This window comes from Cygnus atratus, chromosome 5 (genome assembly GCF_013377495.2).
Source record: "Cygnus atratus isolate AKBS03 ecotype Queensland, Australia chromosome 5, CAtr_DNAZoo_HiC_assembly, whole genome shotgun sequence".
NCBI lineage: Eukaryota > Metazoa > Chordata > Aves > Anseriformes > Anatidae > Cygnus > Cygnus atratus.
Window position 1 is genome coordinate 11971129 of NC_066366.1, and position 25549 is coordinate 11996677.

The 25549-nt window shown below is 38.0% G+C and overlaps 1 protein-coding gene across 3 annotated transcripts; it reads right to left on the minus strand.

Annotated features, from left to right (window-relative positions):
• Window positions 1-6004: 6004 nt before the first annotated feature.
• Window positions 6005-25274, minus strand: SPI1 (Spi-1 proto-oncogene). 3 transcript variants are annotated; one of them, XM_035550182.1, is made up of 6 exons: window positions 25230-25274; window positions 24962-24964; window positions 18797-18890; window positions 11573-11760; window positions 7234-7390; window positions 6005-6565 (listed from the first exon to the last, which is right to left on the minus strand). In XM_035550182.1, the coding sequence occupies exons 1-6, from the start codon at window positions 25272-25274 to the stop codon at window positions 6249-6251; spliced, it is 804 nt and encodes a 267-aa protein (XP_035406075.1). In that variant the 3' UTR covers window positions 6005-6248. The 3 variants fall into 3 exon arrangements, with proteins under 3 accessions (XP_035406075.1, XP_050567018.1, XP_035406074.1); XM_050711061.1 differs by lacking the exon at window positions 24962-24964 and having other exon boundaries at window positions 7234-7360; XM_035550181.1 differs by lacking the exon at window positions 24962-24964.
• Window positions 25275-25549: the final 275 nt, after the last annotated feature.

A 25549-nucleotide genomic window follows, 5' to 3' on the forward strand; every position in this document is an offset into this window, starting at 1 on the left:
GGGGAAAGCTGCCTCATCTAAACGTGGGGGGCAAAGGATTGGACCTTCAGAGAGAGAAGGGAAAAGACCAAGTAGAGTGGGACAAGGAAATAAAAATGTGTGATGAAGGGGATGGGTGGAGAGAAGAAAACTGAGGCTAGAGGTTGTGGGAGGGGTTTGAAATAGATCCTCAAAGGACAGGAATATTGAATGGGGAGCTGGTGTACAAATGGAGAGGGAAGAGAACTGGGAGTCCGTAGGTGATAAGACTGAAACTGTAAGAGGATGTGGGATGGCAAAACTATAAATGGCTGAACAAATATATTGGAACTGAGAACCATTCGCATAATGAGAAGATGACTCTGACGCATGTGAGAAAAGTTGGTCTGAGGAAGAGGCCAGACTAGCTGGACATTAAGAATAAAGCCACCGGGTTCCAATAAATATGGAAACATCTGGTGATGGGGGCTAGAGAAGGAGAAAACCTGAAAGAAGAGCTGGGAGTGGATAACTGGGACTGGCTGAGAAAGGAACAGGATAAAGTGTTGGTGGGTAAGACGAAGTGGAAGAGGGCACATCTGAAGAAGAATTCTAGAATTATATTTCTAAAGCAAACACTCAAAACCCAGAAAATTAGTTAGTTAAACCTAAAAGAAACCCAAACTAATTTGTATACGCAAATGGCCAGCTCAGCACCCAAACTTTCTTTGCTTTGCATAAAACAGAGGCATCAGAGCATTCTGCACAAAGGCACCAGTGGTCAAAGGGCTTCTCATAGGAAGAGCGCTGCTGCTCTGCTGCTGGGGAGTTAAAACAAAAGCTCAGAGGGAGCCTTAAAGCACAGAAACTGCATTCCTTCCTACCACAAAGCCGCTTCCCCAATCCTTTGCATAACCTTGGTCTCCCCAGCACCTCCTCCCACCCTTCCTTCTCCTCCACCACCTCCTGCTACACCTTATCTGCTCTACCACATCCTCATTCTCCTTCTGTTCGTAGACTGCTCTGCTCATTCTCACGTACTGCTTTGGGTCCCCAATAGTAAAAAGTAACGCCGAGGGGGACAGAAGGCATAAAGAAGGGGGATGTGGCTGTATGAGCCGAGAGAATGGAAAGAAACAGAATGAAAAGAAAGTCGTCCGGAGAAACCTATCGAATTGGCCTGCTTTGAGTAGGGGCATGGATGAGGTCAGCTCCAGAGGTCCCTTCCAGCCTAAGTTTCTCTGTGCTTCTGTGTGGTGATGTGAGATGTTGTGAGGGAAATAAATGGGGCTAAAGCAGACACATGTGAGTTAGGAAAGAGAATGCGAAAAAGGATATCTGCAGCCTACTGCTGTTTTCATCTTCTTTGGAAGAAGTTCACATTCCCCAGCTCTTGGAATAGGACTCTGATGACTTTAGCTGTATACAGGCCTCCCTAATGCCCAGACTGAACTGGGCAACTGAATTGCAACAGGCAAATTTGTTGAAGAGGAAAGGTGAAACTTAGTGAAGTTCTAGCTATGTTAAAATCGCCTCAAAGAGTAAAGCTCTTTGTCTACTTGATTGTAGGATGAAATTTGTGGGTTCATTAGGGTATCTTTGGTTATTAAAAGCTTTACATTTTTAGTGGTTTAGGTATATGGATATGTGAAATTATGTGAATCTCTTTTGATTATTGCTTAGAACAAGGAAAGATGGTGAGATAGCAAGTCAACACACAAGTAAGAAATAAATGCAAATTCTTGGAATCTGTGCCCAGATTGCTGTAGCGTATGTGATATCCCAGTCTTCAATACCAGTAAGCCATCTATTTTGAATACTTAAGAGTGGGATTCCCATGGAGAAGATGCTGCTCTGGGCTTTGTCAAAGAATAATGCTGATTAATTGTATTGTTATCTGTGGTAAAGTCTCTGCTATTAATTTATAATATGCAATGAGAGTGAATTAGGGGAACAGAGTACTAAACCGAATTGAGTTGTCATGTGATATATATATTTGTTATGAGGTTGGCACTGTAGTATGAATTAAACTTGATGATTGTGAATTGGCTTTTGTTGTGAGATTTGAATGAGGGAACAAAAACATAGGAAGATGGCAGAAAGAAAAAGAGATACAAGGATACGAGTAATAAAACTGAACTGAGGCAGCAGGTTTACTGAGGAAAAAAATTGGCAAGCACAGAGCACAAACCCCATTGAAATAGGAAATGAAGACAAACACAGATTATAAGTCTCTAGCAGTATATGAGTCTGGAAGTGAGGCTGTGAAGATAAAAGGTAATAAAGGAGGAGACAATAAAACAGTAAATGTGTTAGGATATGAATATATGTATTTTTCAGGAAATCTGTGGGATGTGATAAATGTGAACTGTCAGGTGGAAAACAAATGATAGCACCTTTAACTGCAGTTCTCCCTGCTGTAGATGAGTAGCAGCTGAGAACTAGAGAAGTCTAAAACTCTCTTGGGCTGGATAGAGCTAAAAAGGATATGGTATCTCTGTTTATTGTTATAAGCAGATTATTCCTCAGTACAAACATTGCAAATTTTCTACCTTGTACAACTCTGGTATATGGTTGGAGGGAGTCTAATATATTGTAGGAGGTTCCGAATTTTGGATTTAGCTCAGTAATAACTTTTTGAATAATATTGTTCCACCAGAATTGATTAGTCAGCAGCTAATAAAACTGCTAGATTTCTTTAAAGTAGGCTGCAAAGATCATATGTAAATTGAATATCTAGCTGTAGTTTGAATGCTTGCTATGAAAGAAGGATTGTTGATCTCTAACAGCAGTGGGCTGCAAAATGTTCCAGTAAATTTGTGCTAATCATAGGTCATCTGTACAGATAATGACCCAATCTACATTCTTCTAGCACCTCTGCCTGTCTGTCAGTTGGACACTTTCAGAGAAAAGTATGCTTGCTTCTATGTAAATTTTCTGAACCAGTGATTTTGTTACATTTATTTTTATTTTTCTCTAAAACAGCCAAAGAGTTTCTTGTTTGCATATGCAACCAAATGGTGCTAATTCAGCTTGATTAGACAGCCTACTATCCAGAGCAGTTTGATTGGATGAGATACAAACGGTACTGTGGTGGAGAAGCATCATCATTTGGTCTCCTTCACAGCTGCAACACATGATTATTCAGACTCTTTATGCCACAGATGAAAAACCTAACCAGAAACAGATGGGGATTGAATATTTTTAGAAACAGTATTTCAAAGTATTAACAAGAGGAAGAGAAAAAGATTTCAACTTTGGAGAGAAACAAAATTGTAAGCCTGCTTGTTAAACTATATTCAATACTATTTTAAAAAAGATTTTAATTATAAATAATAATGTCCCCAGAAATATTTTCCTTCGGATTCTTCAGTTTCCATTTCCATGTCACGTGTGGACAGAACCAGTGTAAAATGCAAATTTTTCAATTCAAGCACAACCAGCTATTCTAAAATAATATTTTAAACTAATGCACAGACCTCAAATCACTCATTTAAAGCTTCTTGTCTTTTCTGATTATTTAAATTTTGCATTATTTTTCCAACATGTAGTCGTTTTTTATGTGAGACTTGCTAGAAAAACAGAAAACCTGGTCTCTGAGATCTAAGAAGGCTTTTTACAAGCTTGAAATATGTTTAGTGATATCCTAAACATCTTCACAATTAGCATACTAGTTTTCAGTTATCAGTTTTCCTGCAAGAGGAAATGATCCTTCTTCTCCAAACTACAGTGTCAGAAAATGATCAGTTCTGCTTTTCAGCTGTGTTTTTGATTAAGATATTTTTATGAAGAGAGGAATTAATCCTCCTGTTTTCTTGAACATCAAACCTGCAAGTCTGATAACGGCAAATGTCTTTTATCTCTTTCTAGTAGCAAGTCAATGGTGTACAGTCATCATAACTACCAAGCAGAAAAGTGCTGAGTTTCTAGCTCAGGACTGAAGAAACCCTGATTATGTCAGTGTCAAGTGCTGCTCTAGTCCTCTGAGAGCTACAACAGTGTCTTGAGCTTCCAACCTACAATTACAATATGGATGCAGATTGAGTTTGTACAAGTGTTATTTAGTGAGTTTTACATTATGTCTTGTAGGAAGTAAATTGTTACAATATAATTTTAAAAACAAAATCTCTTCTTAAATTGTTTCATAGCTTTTGACATATCCTAACCCTAATTTAATATAAAATACTTGACTAGGAGAACATACATGACTCTAAAAGAACAGTAACGAAAAGTTAGGTTAAAAGATTTTTTGTAAAATGGAAATAAAATTTCTATTATTATTGCCTTTGATAGTGATAGTCCTTGAAGCCCTTACTTACTTTTAACCCCCAGTTGATCTCTGGCACTGACTGATATATTTATTGTGTTCATCAACTGGGAACAAGATTTGGGAAGTGCTGCACCATGAACTTTTTAAAACAAGAGCTTCTTTCTCTTTGGCTGCCAAGATTCACTGTAGCCCAGTGATGTCACCAGACTTTTCATTTCCACAGTGAGACTGTTAGTGTAGATAAAAGTGACCATGTTTAAATGTAACTTACCCAACTCAGGTCTGTAAGAAGTTCATCGCTTTCAACTCTTTCTGGTTTCAATGAGGAAGAAGTTCTGAAAAGCTCCAAGTTTAGTAGAGTCTTCCAAATTGTTATGTTTTGCAAGTTCTGCTACTGCTTAACATTGTTAAACAAAACCCTTCCCTTTATTTTAGACCTTTCTCTTTTCACCTCATCTATTTTGGAATTTAATTTCTCCCACCTAGTTTGCTGTTTTTGTTATAACATCTCAAAATACATTTTTTTCTATTGGTGATGGTCACAGGCTATGAATATATGCAGCGATTATGAGTATAAATAACTCATGAATTATTTTTCCAGTACTTCAGGTATGTACTGGAGTTGAGGTGAATATTTTGTAGCTTTGTTTGAAGTTCTGTAACTGTGTAACTAAACTATTAGAATGTAGAAATGGCAAAAGAATGCTTTGTTCATTTCAGTCATTATGACATCTCCTGATTTCTGAGTGCTTAACCACAGTCAAGATATATTAAATAATGTTAAATGTTAAAGTGCTGATTTTCTCAGTGTCGGTTGATGTAGGTTTTCTTACGTGTTTTCACGGGGTAACTGTACCCCATGGTACAGGGGTAACTTTACCATTGCACGGGGTAACTTTACCATTGTATCTCAGGTGTTGAATTCTCTTTTATTTTGCATTTTGAGTGTAATTTTTACAATGCAGTTGTTATTAGTTACTATTGTTTTACAGTAGGGACTAAATTCCACAATTAGAAGCTTAAAAACCTGTTGAACTAGAATTCTGCAAAAACACGATTAAAGGCAACTCATTTCCCAGAAAGGTTCATAACCTAAAATCAAGATACCACTGTGGAGTAAGCAAGCAACAGGAAAGAACAGGAGCAGGAAAATGAGTGAAACCACAGAAGAACATGGTTAATTGTTATGTTCTGAACCGGATAGAGCTATAAAAGGCACTCTTGGGATAAGCGAATAGAAGTTATTCAATTGGCAGGGCTTCATTGGCACAGGAAAAAATAATGATGATATATAAGTATATTTTAAAATTGACTTTAGTACTATAGCCTCTTTCACAGTAATGTATTTCACCGATTATCTCTAGTACTTAGCTTGACAGCATTGATATGTTTCTAAGTAGGGACAGATGGATAAAGCCCTGTAGCCCAGCATGCCTTTTGTTCAAATACCACAGGAGAGCTATATCTGCATAATTGAATGCACGTGAGATTTGTTTGTGAAGTAATCATTTATTATGCAAACACTAGGACTTCATTATATCAAATTTTATTAAATATGTACATGTTATTACTATTTAAAAGAATGAGTATCATTCCAAGACCTGCAAACTTCTCTCTAGCCTTGAGAGCTGCGGCAGAGCCTGTATTAATGCTAGTTTCAAAGCTGTAAGCTAATGCAGTGTCACTGTGAATGACACAGCACCACCTTTGAAGGCAAAACTTCATCAGCTGTATTCTTTAGTTATAATACAATCAAAAAATCTTTCCTGACAAGAATGTATTTGTACATTGTTTAAATTTCCCAACTCTGTCCAACTTGTAGGATGGAAGCAAAGAATTCTGTCACGTTTAGGATTCTCAGATGCTGAAGAAGGGAATTCGTACCAGAAACATCTGACGGCAAAGGCCCTTTAAAGGCAGAGAAGGGGGCACAGGAAGCAAAGAGAAAGATGCGTCCATCTACTCTGCTGGTATCCAGCCTGGAGGTCTTAATATTTTTCTTGCTTAGGGTCCCATGGCCTCAATGAGGATAATGCTTCCTATCAGTGACCCCCCTTCCCATCACCTCTCCACTAAACTGGTAGGTCAGCTTCTTCTTGACCTTCTTGACCTCCCCTGTCTTGCCATAGTTTCTCAAAGCCCGTGCCATCTTCTGGTAAGTCATTTTCTTGCGATTGCCTTTCTGGATGCCCCAGCGGTGTGCCAATGCTTCTTTGTGTTTGGAGGAGAACTGGAAAGTACCTTTTTCCTTGTCCACCCACCAGATGCTGTCCTTCATGTCTCCACTGCGAAGAAGGTCCAGAAGGAACTGATACAGACGTATCTTTTTCTTGCTGCCTGTGTGAGAAACAGAGAAGAAAAGCAGTGGAGCATTAGTATTATTGCGTAGTCCTTGATGAAACAGAAGAAATTATATAGTTCATATAACTGTTTCAGCTAGCTTGTCAGTCACATAGCTTCTTCAGTTTGCAGCCTTTATAGCAATAGAAAGAGTTATCCTGTGAGGACATAACATGGATGGCTGTTCCAAGAATTAAAAAATGAGAATAAGGAATTCCAAATGAGTTTTGAAATTGATTTTCTAACTTGAAGATAATTAAAAACATTGTTAATTTGAAACTAATCTGAAGCTAATTTGGGCAGGTTATACAGAACCAAACTTTTAGGTACTGAGCAAACATAGCTCGGTATTTTTAAAAATCAGTTCCTTGAGCTTCTTGCCTTGGTTTTTCTATCTGCTAATGGAAATTGGGATAGAAATGTCAAAAGCTGGGAAGAAGCCTGAATAAGCAGGGCAGGAGAAAGCAGGAGTACAAGAAGAAATGGTATTTGAGATACAGAAGCGGTTATGGTCACAAAAGATTCAGAAGACAGGGGAGTGCAAGGAGACAGGGCAGTGGGATAAAATACTAGCACAGCAGTTCTATTAGTTTATTCATTATTGTCATGGTAATGTAACAGCTGCTCAGCACATAGCACAGTAAAGTCCCTCTGTTTTCACTGACCTGTTTCACCATGCATAATTCCAGGCCCAGGGTCCACACCATCGGTCTCCCCATCTGATACCTCCAGTGGCGGGCTCTGCCTCTCTATGTCCTCCTCATCAGAACTGGGCTGCGGTGGAGAGGAGTACTGTAGGCACATCCGGGGCAAATAGGAAACCTTTGGGAGAAAAGAATAGCAGAGGGAGGAAGTAGTGATAGAGGGTGGGACGTCAAGAGAAAAAGGAGATATCATGGAGAGAGTTACAGAGGAAGGGGAGAGAAAGCAAAAGGTATATGAGATTGTTTAGAGTGAGTGACTTAGTCATTGACATTAAAAATAAATACTATGCAGATAAAAAAAAAACACGTAACAGTCAACACTTACACATGTGTAAAGATGCATCTCAAATAGGAGGGAAGGAGGAACGTAGTTGTGAAAGTCAGAACTTTCCCATAGGTTATATTCTATGCAAGTGATACTGTCCCCCATCTCCCATATCTCTCCAGTTCAGTAACCTTCTCTTTCTAATTTAGACACATTTCTTCTTGCTGGGGGTAGAGAAAGCTGTACTGCTTAAGTAGGAGAACCCTACTTAAGAAGGTGGAAGAAGTCACACATGGTACCAGGTTTCTTAATGGGCTAAGAACCTACTGTATTTTTTTGTTGTTGGTTTTTTTTTGGTTGAAGACAATATATTCATATAACAGATGCCTCTGCCTAATACATTGATAATTATGTGAACATTTTTCAGAAATTACATTTTATACTCAAGCCTTCTGTGTAGAAAATGCTCTGTTGGTACTAATTGCTTTGAAAATACTTTAACTGCTTTCAAAACATCGCAACATTCCTTCTGTGTAGTGATTATAAACCAAGATAACATTCTTCCTAATGAGTTTCTGATCTGTGCTGCTTATCCCTAGTATAAAACTGCTTTTGAAATGAACTTTTTTTCTAACACGGCCTTTCTGGAACCATTCTTTTAGATTTTGCAGATCTGATCGGTTTTGTCTTGGCATTGCCACTTTGACTGTCTTTGGCTCTGTTGTTCTCTTCCTTTCTCAGACATAGTACCTTCTGACAACACTGAATCGCTGCAGGACTGCATCCATCTCTGGAGCCAGAGTTACACAGGTTTGTCAGCTTCTTGTCCTGAATTTCCCCCTTGAAGAGAGGAATAGCCTTACTGCTGGGGATATATCATATTGGATCATGTTCTCTTTTCCTGTGTGGTTATCTGAAAATTCCTCATCAACGGGGATTTCTCATCTGCAAAGCTGGCAAGCTGTTTTCTGTGCTGAATTCCCTTGCCCTTATATAGAGGTCTTGTCACAAGCAGTATGGAATATACCTCAGCTCTGCAAATTCTCAGTTGCTGTCTAGTTTGCTAGGGATTGAGACCAGTTGCCAAGAATTATTGCAGCTCCTTACTGAAGCAGGAGAAATAAATCAGGCTGAGGGGTGTGGAGCAAGAACTCAATTTCAACATTTAAAAAAAGTTTTAAAAATCCCCCAAATTCAGCAGGAAATAAAATGTGTTTCTCATGAAATGAGCCAGATTACTACTCCTGTAAGGTGAGCTCCTTTTGAGTTGCCTTTCATTCCTTCCACCAAACAGGGCATTTTGAGCGTGATTCCCTTTGTACAAGCTCAGGCGCTGAAGCAGGGAGTGGGTGTTCACTTCGTGAGTCACACCACCCACCCCGTGTCAGGCTTGGCCGAGTGGTGCTTTTCAGATGAGTTTTGCACCAGTCGAAAATGTCCCAATAAGGAGCGTGCCGAGCACTGGTTTTGGGGTGCAGCAGCTGGCGGTTAGTGAGTTGGCAGATTGGCTGGAGCCAAACGTGGCAGGAAGGCCAGGATTGGGTAAGAGTGTGTGTAAGCTTCCTGTCAGATCCCCAAGAGCGAAACTTCAGCCCTCACCACAGAGTCACCTTTAGCTTTTTTACAGTTAAGAAAGCTGCGGCCTCAGGGGTGGGAGGAAAGGGAGGGAGTGTCGTGGGGGAAGGGGAATGAAAAGGTGGGACAGTGTCTTTCAGGGGAGGAAAACAGATTGGTGCACCTGGAAAGGCAAAGGCTGCGGAAAGCTAGAGTGTATTGAGGAGGAGTGGGAGTGAGTTCCTCTGGGGCTGGAGGGGGAAGATGGGAACATGCTGTGAGGGAGGAACAGGGTCTCAAGCAAAGGAGGTTGCTCAGACTAACCTGAGGACTATCCTAAGCTTCCCCTGCATCACCCCTCCTTTCCCTATTTGCTGTATTTTTGCTTACACCCACTTTAGCAATGCCTGAAACTCAATGTAGTTCAATACATACAGAGTTGCAGAGGTCCCAATAGTGTGTTTGAAGAAAACAGCTCATCAATACAACTCAGAGGGAGAAAACTTAAACTGCTAGCTGCTTTCCATATTCTGTTGTCTCAAAGACCTGTGGCATCCACTTGTGGTTTTCCTCTTTCTAAAACTCTTCACAATTTTCCAACCTTTCCTTTCATTCTCCCTTCAGAGCAAGTATTCTCTTCTTCATTTAGTACTTGAAGAGACCACCTGTTTGAAGGTCCTGTTGTCCAAGAATAGTTTGAGCTTTGAATTTGATTTCACAAAATAATGTGGTATCAACAGAAAATCAGAGAAGTATCTTTTCATGTTCTTCTTTTATTTGCAAACTGTAACTATGACATTGCATGAGAGCCATGGGTGCAGTTAGTAACTGGCAAATTCAGCTGAGGAATAAACTTTGCTTCCTGCTTCTCTTTCCATGGAAATGCCTTGAATAATAGTATGTGCTACCTAGGACTGTGGCTGAGACACACCAGAGTCTGAGCCTCAGAGCATGCTGAATACCACTTGCATGAGCTACAGTAGGTTAAAGTAAAAGAAAAAAAAAAAAAAAAAAGAGATCACCAGCTGGTAAGGAAGAGGAGGGTAATGGTGACTATCTCCTGCAGCTTGGCATGGGGTGGGGGAGAGAGAACACAACACTCTGTTGAAAGTTACAACAAAATTAATTCTGTGTCTGTACTCCTGAAATGAAAGATGGAAATTGAGTAGACTGAAGTAGGTTAAGCAGAAGCACCCTCTCTTGATTTTTGGTGGTGCTTCCAAAGACACTCATAACATATCTAACTTTCCTTCTTTGCCTTTGGTTGGGTGTAACAGTTGGTTGTTACATGTTAGCAGTTGCACTGAGCAACTGAAACGACTTGAAGCTTCCCACAGGCTTCTGTTCCATGAAGCGTTTTTTTATATTTGTAACTTTCTGTTCCTAATTCTTTGTTTGTAGCTACATCTTATATTCTATTCCTGATTTTTTTTGAGTTGTAGGTAAGAAGTTTAATGGCTTGCAGTAAGTCAGTTTCCTGTTCATAGTGTTAACTTAATCACTCTTTGTTTCCTTGTTTTTAATTAATACAATATTTGCTTATAATTTCAGTTTGCTTTGAACAAGAAACCTAAAATAACAATTAGATGCATGCAGTTTTTCTCACAAAATCTTAGCAATGGCACCATCGTATGCAGCAGGGTAATCAGCAAACTGTTCTGTCTCTGTCATTCCTACTCTGTCTTGTATTCAGCATATTATCTGTATCTTGCCTGCCCTGGGAAACTCCTTGGCACAAAATATCCCAGCTTTCTGATTGCTTCCAATAATGACATGGAGCATAGTCTGTAGGATCTCAATGCCCACTTCGCTCTAGTGTCTTGGCAGTACTGTGGAACTCCTTATAATTTCAGCTTTAGTGATCATTCACTGACGCTTTGGTGACTGCTGCACATTGGAATGCCTGTTTTCATGGGTAGATGACTGTCTTTTTGTAAAATCTGAGAAGAGACGAGATACTGTGCTTCGGGTCATGATTTAGCTTCTTTTAGATAAAAACATGAGTAGGTTGGCCCTAATGTGTTTCACTGTGGTAACATTACTGATGACTTTTCTTTGTTATTATTTGTTGCACAGGTCAGGTAAAATTGCTAGGGATGCTTGGAAATTTTTTAAATATTCCTACCATGGTGGGGCTCAGAATGTTTCCCAGGAGGCATGGACACCTTTGCTGTGGCAGTGCACAGCTTCTCAGGCCCGGTTCCTCTGCAGGATTTCAAAGCAGTTGATTTTCATTCCAAATTAAACACAATTTTGAAACTATCTTTTTATGCACTGTTTGAGGAACTTGGCTTCTCATCGTCCAGATAGAAAGAAAGCTTAAACCACATTTGTCCTGAGAATGAAGAGTTTTATGTCAAGTGTTGGACAGGAAAAATTCATATAATTTGTTTCAGCAATCTCTTGTATGCATTCCCTGACACATTCTGTTCCTTGCCCTTAACTATCATCTAAATTCTGCGTAAGGGTTGGTAACCGTACCTGATGGTTGAGTCCAATATGTGTAGTTGGGATTGCAGAATCCAAGACATGCATTTGTTCAATCTCCATGTGCCTGTAGAGCTGCTGCAGCTGGGGAGGCTGTACACTCTGCAGTTCTGTGAAGTGGTTGTCTCCAAAGGTCTCAAACTCACTGTGCATGTGGTGTGGATGATATTCCCAGTAATGATCTAAAGAAAACAGCAGCTTGTCTGTCATTACAAAAGTAGGAAACATAGCACTTACCAGTCTTTTACTGGTTCCTACTCCCACCACTGTCCCTTCTGCCCACTCCATGCCATCCCTGTAGACCTGTCTGTCTCTGGTGACAATCTATATAGATTCCTGTAATGTTTCTCTTCCTAATCTCCAAGGTGCCTGTGGCTGGAAAGTAATTCTTAGGCCACTTTAATTAGGACAATACTCCTAGATGGAGTGATGGATTTCAATGATAATATAGCAGAACATGCAAAAGACATTAACGCTGGCACCTTTCTCAAGAAGAGACTCTAACAATCTTACATTTTCATTCCTGAGGCAACAAATTATACTGATTTACATATTGTCAGATTGTCATTATAGTTTTTTTCATGGTATGGAAATGAGCAGATGAAGATGATCTGATCATTCTACACTAATCTTCAATCTTTATTTTCATCTGCTAGCAAAATTTCAGGAACGCTACAGAAAAAGCATGGGACTTATCTCCTGTAATGATGTGTTGGTATGCACCATATTTTTCAGTAGCAATACCAGAGAATAAAAGAATAAACGGTTTTGTGTACGGTATTATGCAATTCTAATTGAATTCTAATTGTTGAAGCAAATTCTAATGTAGCCCCTTTCTCTAGGTTTTTAATCTCTCTTTTAAGCTAGAAATTTCCATGACAATTTCCTTTTTTTTTTCAAAAATTTAAAAAGTACTCAGATAATGAATATACTGCTATTTGATTTATTTACTGTTATGATTAGATTAAATTCTATACAGTTCTCAGTTTGAGATTGTTGTTTTCAAAATTTTCAAATTTGCTGCTCAGAATTTAAAATCTCCTAGAGCAAATTTGAAGCATTGCAAACTCTATTTCTGTCTCACATACTGTAGCTGCACATATTTGCAATTATGCACGTATCTGTTTGTGCTCTTTTTTAAAAATCAGTCAGCATCACGTCCTCTGCTCTGACTGAGCTTGGAACTAGCCCTCCGTACTTTAACTTCCCATGCATCGTTTTGTGCACAGTGAAAATTTCTTTATGATTCAGTGTAAGATTTATAATTTATATCTCTTTATTCCAAGTTTTCTTCTTTTGTGTTATTATAAATTTCTTTCCTACCCTTCATTATTTTCAGGTTGTTACCATGTACACTTACAATCTATTTCTAATTATCACTTAGCCCAGCTGCATGTATTTAGCTCTCAATCTTTCAACATAAATCAGTATATTCAGCCCCCTAATCATGCTTGTGCACTCCTCCAAGCTCCCTCCTAGCTGTTGACAATGTTCTGATAATATGAGGGACAGAGCTGAACATATTGTTCCAAGGGTAGTTGTACTGAAGGAATACAGAGGAGCAATTGTCTCATTCTGCAATATGATGCTATTGTGTATGACATTATCTAATGTCCTGAGAATATTATTTCTTCAGTACCAGTTTTGTTCTTTCTCTCAGCTTCTATCTCCTCATCCTTCCTCACTTATGTTTCAAGCAATTAGGTGTAGCGTCGCTGAGGATTTGAAAACCAGGATAGTGACTTTGAACGTGACTTCCTTTAGAGGGAACCCAATGATATGTTTATTACATATCTGCATTTATAACATTACAAAATACTTGTACATATATCATTACAACATGCTTGTACTTGGGAAGCTGTAAGCCCTTGTAGCTGCCTTTATGGCTCAGGTCTGTAGAAATATATAGAAATATATAAAATACATCACCACAATGTACAGTTTAAATGTTCCCACTGTGTTTCACTCACTGTGAGTCTGACTGCACAGGTTATCACAGGTTATCCTCCTGGTAGGAGGCTTTGGGCACTTTCAGTCTGAAACTTATTTTTTTAGTTGGAAGACAGATACACCCTAACTCATGTTTTTACTGGGCTAAATTACTGAAGATTTCTCTACTTAGGGCCAACCATGGAGGCCCGATATACCTCTGGTAACCCATATAATAAATTGTTAAGAATACATCACGGGAGTAATCTATACTCATGTTCCTTAGAATAATCTGGCTTTACTCCTTGTGCAGAAGGTCCTCTCTCAGATGTGAACATATCCGTCAAAGACCTCTTGTCTTTGATGATCTAATACAGCAAATGAGATCAGTGTGTAATCATGAGGATGACAAAGCCCAGGCAAAACTCTCTGAGGCTGTCAACGGTAAGTATTCAGGTGTGGAATGTCTTACTAGGAGTAGCTGTGGTGGTCAGGAGTCAAGACAGTACATTTCCAACATGCATAGCCATGAGTATTTATGCAAGCTCCAAGTGGTACACTTCTGATTCTTTTTAAATGCTTTTATCAGCAGTGATGTTTTTGTACTTCAAAATAAGTTTTAGTCTATTGGAGCCTGTAACAAGGTTTCTGCTGCCTCCAGAACTGTTCTTTTATACTCTTTCTTGGCAAATAAATTAACCTGTATAACACTGTTTATGCATACTAGTGTTAAACACTGTGTAACATTAATCCTACTCATTACTGAAGTCATTTTTTATTGAATTATGTCCTGCTGTAAAAGTACTACTATGAATAATACTAATAGCACAGCATTTGAGGACTTACAGTGACCACATAATACTAATAAGTTACCAAATGAATCTGTCAGAAACTACTTCAACACAAATTTATGTCCAAAATTGTGACTGGACAAAAGTCCTTATTTCTGTTTTAGTTATCAATAGTTTCACAGTGATACTTAGGAAAAAAATACATAGTTGCACTGAAAATGAAATTCCAAATTGTGTCCACAAACTCCTTTGCAGTTACCCTTCTTGGCTAAGTTATTGCACATTAAAAGATTAAAAAAAATTCTAAATATCATTATCTGCAGGTATTAGAGTTATCAGTTGCACTGCAGCTATTTCCTTCTGTGTTCTTGTTACTGTTACGTTAGCAATGCACAGTAATTCTGATCTTTTCACAAAAACATAAAGGTGGAGCAAAGGAAAAAGAAAGGAGAGAAAGATTCTAGAAATGGAAAGTGTCTATTCTTTGGGTCAAGGAAAATGTTATTAAAAACCAAGCTATAGGTATACAATGGAGTCATTATGAGAAATTTCATATGAAGTGAAAGAGGATGTGAAAAAAATTCTCACTTATAGAGACATGGAGATCATGTTTGTTTTGGTGTTGTATGTAATGAAAGGTTAGAGGAAGGACAGTCATGAGTTCTAAACTCCCTCCCATGTTGGGAAGCAATACTGGACCTAAAGAAATTACGCTAATATTCGCTGTGGAGGTAGATTCGCACTCTACAAGTAAGAAACAGAACTGAACTTTCTGGGTTATCCTATGCCCAATGTAAATTTCTTTGCTCCTATTTTAATAGAATAACATCAGGACCAGGAGCTAGAAGGTGAAATAGGCTTAGGAAAAGTATTTATTATAAAGTGGGGTAACAGGCTAAATCTGCATCATGCAGTGCAAAACCTCGCAGAAATTCATGAGCCAGCTCTCGAACCGGAAGCGCGATAGCTCTGTCAGCACAGCCCTCTGCCCGATCTAAGATGACGACTCTGTTGACATGGCTCTGCTTGTGAGCTCAGAGCCAGTATCTCTGAGCAGCCAGTTCTGCTCTGTGCTGCGCAGATAGTCCAACTCATTTTGAGCTAGGAGAGTGTTTCTTACACATCACCACAATGTACACTTTAAATGTTCCCACTGTGTTTCACTCATCTGAAAAAAACAAGCCAAAAAAAAAAAAACAGTAGAGGAAATGAGAAAAACATTGAAGGACACTGAAAAATGCGTGCCTTGATTTCCTGCAGAACTGCCCTCTGTTGAGTGAAACGCCGTGGCAATGTGACAGTATAATCTCTAATGACAACAGAATCACATTAGCTCTCACTTTACAAATTAACAAACTTCATGATTTTAATAATGCCAAATGTTTGAAAATCCGTGAGTCAGGCCCCAGCACGTCATGAGAATGGCTTCGAAGTGAGGGGATTTTTTTGATGAAGTCTGGAATTCTTTCTATTTGCCTTATATTATTTCCGACTAAGGTTCACATGTTTGGACTTTTCCTCCACTGCTACATGGGCTAAAATCCTAAAAAAAAATCAAAGCAGAGTTTCTTAAATTAGCATATTACTTCAGGAGGTGGGAAGAAAATAAAATCCCAGCCTACAAAATCTGGTAAGTTCCATGAGGCTAGCAGCAAATTGAACAGTGGTCAAAATTCAGCTTCACACAAAAAATATTTTTATTTAACCAATGACATTTAGTGAACTTAGAGACAAAACTGCAGTTGAATTTTTGAATTTTGTAATTACTAAGATTGCAGTAGTGTTACAAAATACGCTATATTACATTTACAGACTTACTAGCCTACAAGCTCAGGGTAGGGTGATGGACTAATACATAATGACTCCAAGTAGTTTCTGCATTGTATGATTGTCCCTGTGTTTATTACAGCATTTACAAAATAATTAAACTGCATTATGTAAAATAAATGCAAACAATGCATGATGTGATTGAACATAGGGATTTTCTATGGTGTATTTTTGTGTGTCTGATTTAGTGTTCGTTTACTGGCAATGATCTCCTACATATTAAACTAGTGTTGTGTGCACTTTGCTGCCAACTCAAGTAAACAAGGCATAAGGGTTGTCTTCAGCATTATTTTCTAGAAAAGTGACAGTAATGTGTGTAGCATAGATCAACAAATTAACCTGTTGCCATACCTCTTTCACAAAATTAATTTGCTAACAGTGAGAGGGAGGTAGTCTGACTCTTGAGCAAGACTTTGTTTCTTTAGCAGTCACATATCTGCGCAGTCAGAAGAATTACTCTGTCTTGTAGTATCTATTTGTTTTATCTGGCAGTTTTTCTTGGAGGTCCACAGTGTTACTGAGTAGACCTGCAAAATTATATTTTATGTATTCCCAATGATCTCGCTGTACCCCAACCTGAACACTCTTTCCTCAATTCTGTCTTACATATTTCTTCTTTTTCTTACCTAATCATGTTCTCACCTCTTTCACTTCGACACTATCACTGCAGCACCTTATTTATTAATTTTCCCCATCATTTGTTAATCATTACGCTTTTACCCTCATTATTCTGAACATTTAGTAATTTGTAATATCCCTTTCCTGCACTTCTGCATGGCTTTTCTCAAGACCTACTACCTTTGTCATGTTAAAAAAAAAAAAAAGCCAAAGTTGGGTTTGTCAATGTTTATAGAAAAGAAGAAAAATGAGTTAATTTGTGTGTTTCACTCCCCTCTGTATGCTGTGGTTGCTCATTGTTGTCTTAGACTGTGAGCAATTCAGGAGAGGATAAGGCACATTAGATATTTGGACACAAGCAACTACATTGCAGGCACTTTCATAAATAAAAAATGGATTGAAATATTCAGGCTGGGATTAAGTTGCCTCATGCATAACCACTTACTGTAGGAGTTAAAACATTAAGCAGGTTTTTTTTGGAGTCTTTTGGGCAAGTACTGGTATTGCTTAGGCCATAACTCATATAGACGACTTTGAGTTATTGTAGTGTTCATTATGATGAGTAAAAACATTCTAATGATCTGAACACTGTAGCTTAGACACAGCCTTCCAACAGAAAAAATGGGCAGTAAAACAGGTGAGATGATAAGTTTATGAAAGATAAAGGGGTGTTGTTGCTTGAGGTAACCTAGATTTAATGACAGAAAAGTTCTTTCCCAGTGCTTTTTCCTACATGACATCTTTTGTATTTATTGTTTAATTGTCACAATTGCCTTCTGAGATAATAAATTTTATCCTCATTTTATGGGTGTGTAAACAGGTACAGTTTGTATTGTAAAAACCCTGAATTTCCATGTGGAATTTGCTGGGTTTGATTAATGTGACTTGACAAAGGCCATGAGATAACTTATAAAAAATGAATCGGTTCTTTGTTTCCAGGCCTTAAGAATATCATTGGTGTTTCTTAAATGCAATGTACTGAACAAATTTAGGTAGGAATCTTTTCCAGGTAAATGCCCAGAACAATCCTATTCTGTAACTTGCTGTCCCTTCAGGTAGTTTCTGTTGCCACAGATAAAACAGTGCTATGCTGTGAAGCTGTTAGATGTCTTAAATTGAGTAGTGATGGGTCTAGTTGCTATATCAATAGGAGTCTTTTAGGGAAACTCCAGGATCAGAAGGGACTGCCACAAGTGATACAGTAGAACGGTGCTTTTCCTTCTTGAGTCAATATTGACCCTGATATTTCCAGGGTGGTGTTGCTGGACCATTGTATTGCACAGGAGACAAAATTCACAGGGCTGGATATCCCTTCTACATTGATTTAGAGCCCAGTCTCCACAAGATGTGAAAATATAGAAGACACCAAACCTTTAAATCACATGTATAATGTTAACAATAATTTATTTTACTTTAAGCTAGATTTATGTACAAACAGCTACAAGGAAGTTTTACGTAGATTTAGAGAGAGGAAGTACTTGTGTGTACTGGAGGAAGAGTGAAAGTTTCAGCTACATGTGGCAGCATGCAAAAGAGATCAAAAGAAAGAGAGAAATACATGGAGTTGAAAAAAGCCAAATGCCAGAGAAACAGAATTAAAATGAAGGCACTAACAGAGTATTTAGGACCTAAGTCAAACAGGAATTGGAGACAGGAATGCAAGAAGTACAGTATTGCAAATCCATGTCCTTGGAGATTTCTGAAACAAGCAGAGTGGTTTTGATCTGTAGAGGAAGGTTAAAACACAGTGAAGATAATGAAGGATAGAGATCATGAGGTCCCACCTTCCTGGTAATACAGTGAATGTCCTGGAAGCTCCTTACACCATTCAGTGTTTTCTAAAATTCTATTTCAGAGAAATCTGTGTTGCAATTGCTGGATTGGAACAGTGCCATTAAGCAGAATAGATTGTTGTTGGTTTCTGATCTAAAAGTATGTGCCTGTACGTTATAGATCACAGCAGCATATTTGTTCTTTTCCTGAATGTCCTAAAATCTTTTTCCTGTGGTATACCATGAGACTTTATGCTCCAAGGAGATATTTTTTAACTTACCACCATGACTCTCTCCATCACTGTTGAGATACTGGTAATAGTCATGGGGCTGTCGGTAGAGGTCTGACTCATAGGGTACCATATCTTCAGAGGGCTGTAACGAGAAGAGAAATTTTTAGAACTGTAAGCTTAGACAAATCCATTCAAAATTTATTCATATCAGTTAGCGAAGAGGAGATGCCAACACATTTTATATTGCCTAGAGAAAGAAGGGGAGGCTTCAAGTTCTTATTGAACCAGCAGGAATAAAATGCTCAACACCAAACACTGTTTTGCCAAAAAAAAAAAAAAAAATAAGAGAGAGAAATCCATCTCTTTAGGCCCAGTGAGAGCTTTCTGCTGTCTGTGTAACAGAATTTGTCGTGTGGCATTCTATAAGTTCTTGATATCCCACCTTCCAACCTTCTGTCCAGCTATCTGGGACATAAGGCCTGAGCCAAAATACCACTACACAAGCACAGAAGAGAAAACTTCTATTTGGTAGTGACAGACATTTATTCTTTTTCGTCTTGTATACAACAGAGAAAGCAGAAACTTGACTTGCCTAAGCATCTTACTCGGGGCGTTTCTAGGAGGTGACACTAAATGGTGACAATTTGTAGGAGGGTAACAATGTCAACAGAGGGAAATGAAAATGTTTTCCTTCTCAGTTTTTGTCCAAGATTAAGTCTAAATGTTTGCTGGTTCAAATCATTTGTATAGGGCTGTTTGTTATGCACAGAGAAGACTTAGAAAGTCTAAATGTGGGGCATACATTGAGTTGTATTAGACGCTTTGCTGCAGAATTGAAGTTCTCTCTAACTTCTTAGAACAGGTGACGTAGGGCAGCTTCCCTGCTTGTCTTCCTTACCACTCTGAGTAGTCCAATGTGAATACTGTTTAACTTCTTATGTTGTTTCAGTAAAGGTGGTCTGTTATTTGTGCACAATTCTTTTGCTTCATTTAACATTTACTTTTTTTTTTTTCCAGAATGAAGAATTAGAGCGAGTTAAGTTCACTACAATAATTTCATCCACTCTGAAAAGTGTTCTATGATGTCAACAGCAATGTAGAACTCAAAAAACCTTCTTGCTAATTGCTCTGAAAGGAGACTAATTCTACGAGGTACTAATAGAACCATTTTTCTTCTGTTAATGTCTTCAGCATAACTAACTTAAAGAAAAGGACAAATATTAAGAACAATATGGTAACTCACATGATAGACATATATGATATGTGCGTATGTTTATTCCTTCATATATTCACCAGTATTTTTTAAGCTTAGGCAATGGTGACAGCATGCCAAAAACACAGGCAAGCTTCTCTTTTTCTTGCTCCTTTAGATTGCTCACAAAATGAAACCTGTGGCAGCATCTGACATTAAAATCCAGACAGAGATAAGCAGCTGGCAAAAGAAAAAGATTTCTTTCTGGTGAAAACTAGATCAGAGTTGCCATTTCTCATTAGCTCTTGTCTTTAATTCTTCTAGTTAACTCCATTGTTTCATTCTGCTGGAATTTTGTATTAAAAAATTGTCCATTTTCTAGGGATGTGATTTCTAAGATTTCTATGAGGAAAATAGATCAAGAAAAACAGGGAGTTGCTCCCAGAGGGTTAAGATGTTAGAACAGAAAAGGATAGAAAATACTTTTAGAAAGTACTTTGGACCTTGTTAGATCCTCAATGGCAGCTGTGTACTTTATCAATGTATCATATTAGAATGTGCTGGTAAGATTGCCTAAAACATTATGACTTCCAAAATACAACCTGTCTGGTCATCAGATCCATTGAATGCTCAAAGCCTTGTAAGCAAATCAATTGCTTACTTGTCAGCTCCCAATATAATCTATAATATATAGTGGTAGATAGATGTTTTGGGGACATCTTGAGAAAATGATAGTCCACAATAAAGACAATGTGAGGAAAAGTTGAAGTAAAGGGAGTAAATCATGATTTAATTGTATCCACAGCAGGGATAACATTGAAGAGACTCCTTTTATTTCTAGTCTCTAGGTAATAGGTCCAGTCTCCCGCTCTGAATCAATATGATTCCAATGGAATTAATGAGGCTGTGTTTTGCTTTCTTCGTAGACAAAACAGGGGGACAAAGTTCTGAAAGGAATTTCTAGTTTTCATTATCTTCGTAAATTAATTCACCCTATGCCCCCATTTCCATAAATATATGCTTTCTGTTAAAATTGTGTCAGCCTAAAGAATACCAGCATTAAGTTTCTGCCTTTATGGGATAACAGCCTTCATATTCAGAAATGTTAATTTGTCATAGCTCAGAGGAAAGCAGTCATATTCTGTGAACAGAGAGACCTCAACATCCAAATAGAAAATAACAACATACTCGGTGGGAGAAATCTAGGTTAAAAAAGTCATATAAATATATATCATTTGAAAGAAAAATCTTTGTTTCCTTTCAACTCAAATATGAGAAACCGACTGAAAGTATGCAAATTTTCCATATCTAGATTCATCAAAAGTTGTAACTCTGATAGATATTTAGCAAAAAGTAAAGAAACTTCCAAAGAAATCAGTGTGCAGTCAGTTTAAGCTTAAATTGCTAGGTATAAAATTTTCACTGCTTACAACAAAAGCTCTATCAGTCACACTTTTACAAAGCCATAGCTTGGCAGGAAGCCCAAGCAACAGTTCAAAAATAGATAAATAGTATGAATTTTAGGCATGGCAAATAACGCTTGACTTGCCTAGTTGCATTCTTCCTTAGCTATCTTCTTCCCTAAGATTTTCATAATCTTCTTCCCTAAGATTTCTCAAACTCCCACATTTCAGTCCAACATACCCAGTAACAGTCAATAGTCTTTCACAGTCTGAGAGCTAAGAACGAAGTATTTCAACTATCAGCTAGTTTTTCAAGTTCAGATGCAAATGTTCAGATGCATTCAATGACCAGAGCCAAAGGAAGGTGTGTTAAATAGTTAGACTCTTTAAAAAAAGTGATTTCCCTAATATTTACAGATCTTGCTGACTGCAGAGAGAGTTGCAGATACTCAGCATATTAAAAACAGTCTGCTTTTACACTGATCAGTTTTATATACTCTGTTATGAAAGTCTGGAACTTAAAATCTTTTTCCTATGAATTGTAGGAATTTTCTTCCTTGATTTCTATTTTTTTTTTGCTCAAAGGTCCATTGGATAAATATGTGTATGTCTGTCCGTATTAACTCATGCAACCTAGACCAATCCATCACCACAAAGGACTTGAAATGGCACCATTGTCCATCTTGGTGTCCGATCTTTGAGGGTACAGAAACTAATATGGGAAGATTTATATTAAATATTATTTAAGTTTGTGTATCATATTTTTCTTGATTATCCTTATCCTATGGGAAGGTGTGATACTTTTCTTTATTAATTCGAGAAGCTATTTCCAAGAACCTGTTTTAATCTCTCTCTAACTTTTCTTCTTTAAGATTTATTAAAAGCTCATTTTTCTCTATTTAGAAAGAAGAGGTTTCGCCATATGCTGCTGTTGCCTCTTGCACCAATCATTACCACTTATTCTGTCCTTCTCTGGAACCTCCCCACCCACCCACACATTTCACCATCTTACTTACTAACAGCACTGCCATGACACTGAACTGTTTTGTTTGCCCAGACAAAAGGCAAAGAATGTCTTATTTTACAGTGTCATTTTTAACTGATCTCAATGGGCATTTGTTCTATCAAGTGTTTTCCTGTAAATACTGAGAGAAAGCTTTGTTAGTAACTCATAGCTGTTCCTGAAGTTGATCTTCTTTCCTATATGCCCTGAAGTGCAGGGAGTTACCTAAGACCATATTCCAGCATCAAGAAAGATGTCAACAAACAGTATTCTGTCTGTCACAGACTTTGGTAAATGGAGAGTTGCTTCCATCTTCCTTCTTTGCTCTGAAAACCAAGGGAAAAGCCACAAAACTACTTGGAGAAAGCTTGGTTGGCATCAGTTAAGCGTGATACAAGAGACTCAACTGAATAACTACCTGAACATTCTTGTTATTTACCAGGACCTTGTCAGATGATTCCAGGTGATCATAAATTCACTGAACGCTGATCTTTTTTTGTTATCCTGACATAACTATTCACTGGCATGTGATTCAGAAATTCTCCACACAGTTTCCAATGATGTGCTTCTGAGACTTGTTTTAAGGCCAAGATTAACCATATTTCCTTGGGAAAAAATTTACAGTCTAACTATTTTAGAAAAGATGAGTAAATATACTAACACACTCACTCGTTGGGCCAGCCTCACTGGACTGCTGTGCTAAAGCAGTTATATGGAACAGAGCAATTCTGAGGGACTTTTTTGCTCTCAGACCTCCCTTCAGAGATGTGATTTCTACAGGTGGCTACTTAGGGATTCACATGTAACTGGGGCCCTCTTTATGTAAAGATGTATTTGGTTTATCAATTTTCTGCCTAGTAGCACAACTAGATTCTCTCATGCATTGGAAGGCTTGGGGCCATGTTGTGGAACATTTCCATACAAAGATTCAGAGTCTTCGGAGAAAGATGCAGTACTCCTAAACCATTTAAGCAGCGTTTTCCAAATGAGGGGTAAGAGTTTCCTACCAAAGTCGAGAGGAAGGCAGTTACTGACCCACCCTCAACTGAAAGGGGAGGGGCAGAGGAGGGAAGTGTTGCTTCACAGGAAGCCCTGTCTAGAAACTGGCTAATGCCTCCCCTCAGAACAAGTCCCAAGGGGCACAGACATTTGTAGTGATGCCATGCGGGGTTCAAACTGGCAGTGTTCAAAGTGCGCTTAAAACAATTCCGAAAGTACAAAACACAAACGTATTGATTTTTGAACGTATTAATCACAGCAATCAAAACCAAATTGCCCTGCCAAGTGTTCCTGTAAGATGTAATCACATTTTCACTGCCTCTTGTATCATTCACCTGAACACGGTTCAGCCAGAATGTTATTTGCAACACAAATTAGCATATGTGCGAGACTGTTAGAGGTTAACTCCATTTATTCATTTTATGCACTAGAATTCAATACTGAAATAAAAGAAAAGTTAGCTATGAGTGAATGTGTGGACAGAAAATCTACAATAATAATAACAAAAATGAGATGCTGGTTTCTGGGGTAGTTGAGGACAAGCTTTGGGTGGTTTTGGGGGGATTTTTTTTTAAGCTCCCCAAGTAACATATTGAGAAATCTATGTGTTATTTTTTCATTTTCTCAATTTCTTTTTGGATTCCTATCCTGACATACTTACAATAGGTGCACTGGGCAACTTGATTTGTTCAAAAAAAAAAAAAAAGAAAGAAAAGAAAAGTTATTTTAGGGTCTTCTCACTCTTTGGGTAGATAGTGGATTTCAGGGGCACCCCTGATAAACTGCTAGAATACAGGACCTTCCCAAAATAAGAAAAAGTATTTTTTCAATCAGTATGGATACCAGTCAGGAGGAGAATTCAAAGGGCCATCTTTCTTAGGGGAAGATAAAGAAACATGGCTTTAGCCTTCAGTAGATGGGACAATGAAAACATGACATGAATGGGACAAAGAAAACATGATATGAATTTTGTTAGAAGGACTATTGGATCTACAGTGTCTTTTTTTCTCTTTTCTGGACACATATACCAAGTACTATAAGTCATCAGCCACATAAATCACCTTATCTGACATCTCTTCAGCTTCTACAGGCTTTATAAAATCTTGTTAGGGCCTCTTTTACCCATTTTGCTTAGAAGTTTCCTTTTTTTTTTCTCAACAACAGGTTAGTGCCATTATGTTCTTCATAAAGACTATCTCCGAACTCATGATGGGATACATAAGAGTAGCGTTACCAATACTTCAGAGTTAAAGGGATAGAATCAGCCTCATAATCGTACAGAAGAACTTGTGTCTAGCAGAAAATATTGAAAGACCCACTTAAGAGCTGCGTGATTTTCCCCTCATTTACCAATTGCTTTTTTGAGCAAGTGAATTCAAGAGAATTAGTTCAAAAGAAGCTGAAGCTAGAGACTAAAATGCCATAATTACAAAGAGCACAGAGTCCTAAAATTTGCAATACGTAAAACCTGTATTCAGCAACTCTTCTCTCACAGATTGGTAGAAAGTTAAATATACGTAAACTATGTCAGTCTTCAGATCATTAAAAATTACAATCTGAAGCAAGACTCGGCCTTTTACCACAAAGCTGGTGCTGAAGAAAAAAAATTCACTGACTTGCTATGCACATACCATACAAAACTACCATACATTTAATCTGTGGAAACAAATGGAGATCAAGATCAGATACAAGTATAGGGAGGAAATGTTAATTTCCCATTCATTGTAACGTCGTCCCTAGCTTTATATATTGACCAGAGCCCAACTTCCTGGCATAACAAATACAGACCAAAGGAGGATATTCTCAAATAATAAAATCTGGTTTACTCTGTCTTTTGCTACTGAGCCCAGTGATCCATATTAGGAATAAAGCCCATATACTCACAGGGGGAATGAGGGGAAATCCTTCCATTTTGCAAGCTTGCAACATTCAGCCAACTTCTGAGTGAATTTTTCTTAATTCAGTTTTCAAACATCCAGAATATCTGACGTGAAAAATCACATGAAACAAAATTAAAAAACAACAACAAAGAAAAAAAAAGAAAAAAAGAACAGAAGTGAGATCCTTGGACTCCGTGAAGTCCCTTCGCAGTGGTGGATCTCAAGATAGGAGAAAGACCCTAACAAGTTTTCATAGTTTGCCCTAATAGGTTCTGAGGTGAACTTCTTCCCGAGTTGTATTTGAAGTTCCTGATTTTATCAAAT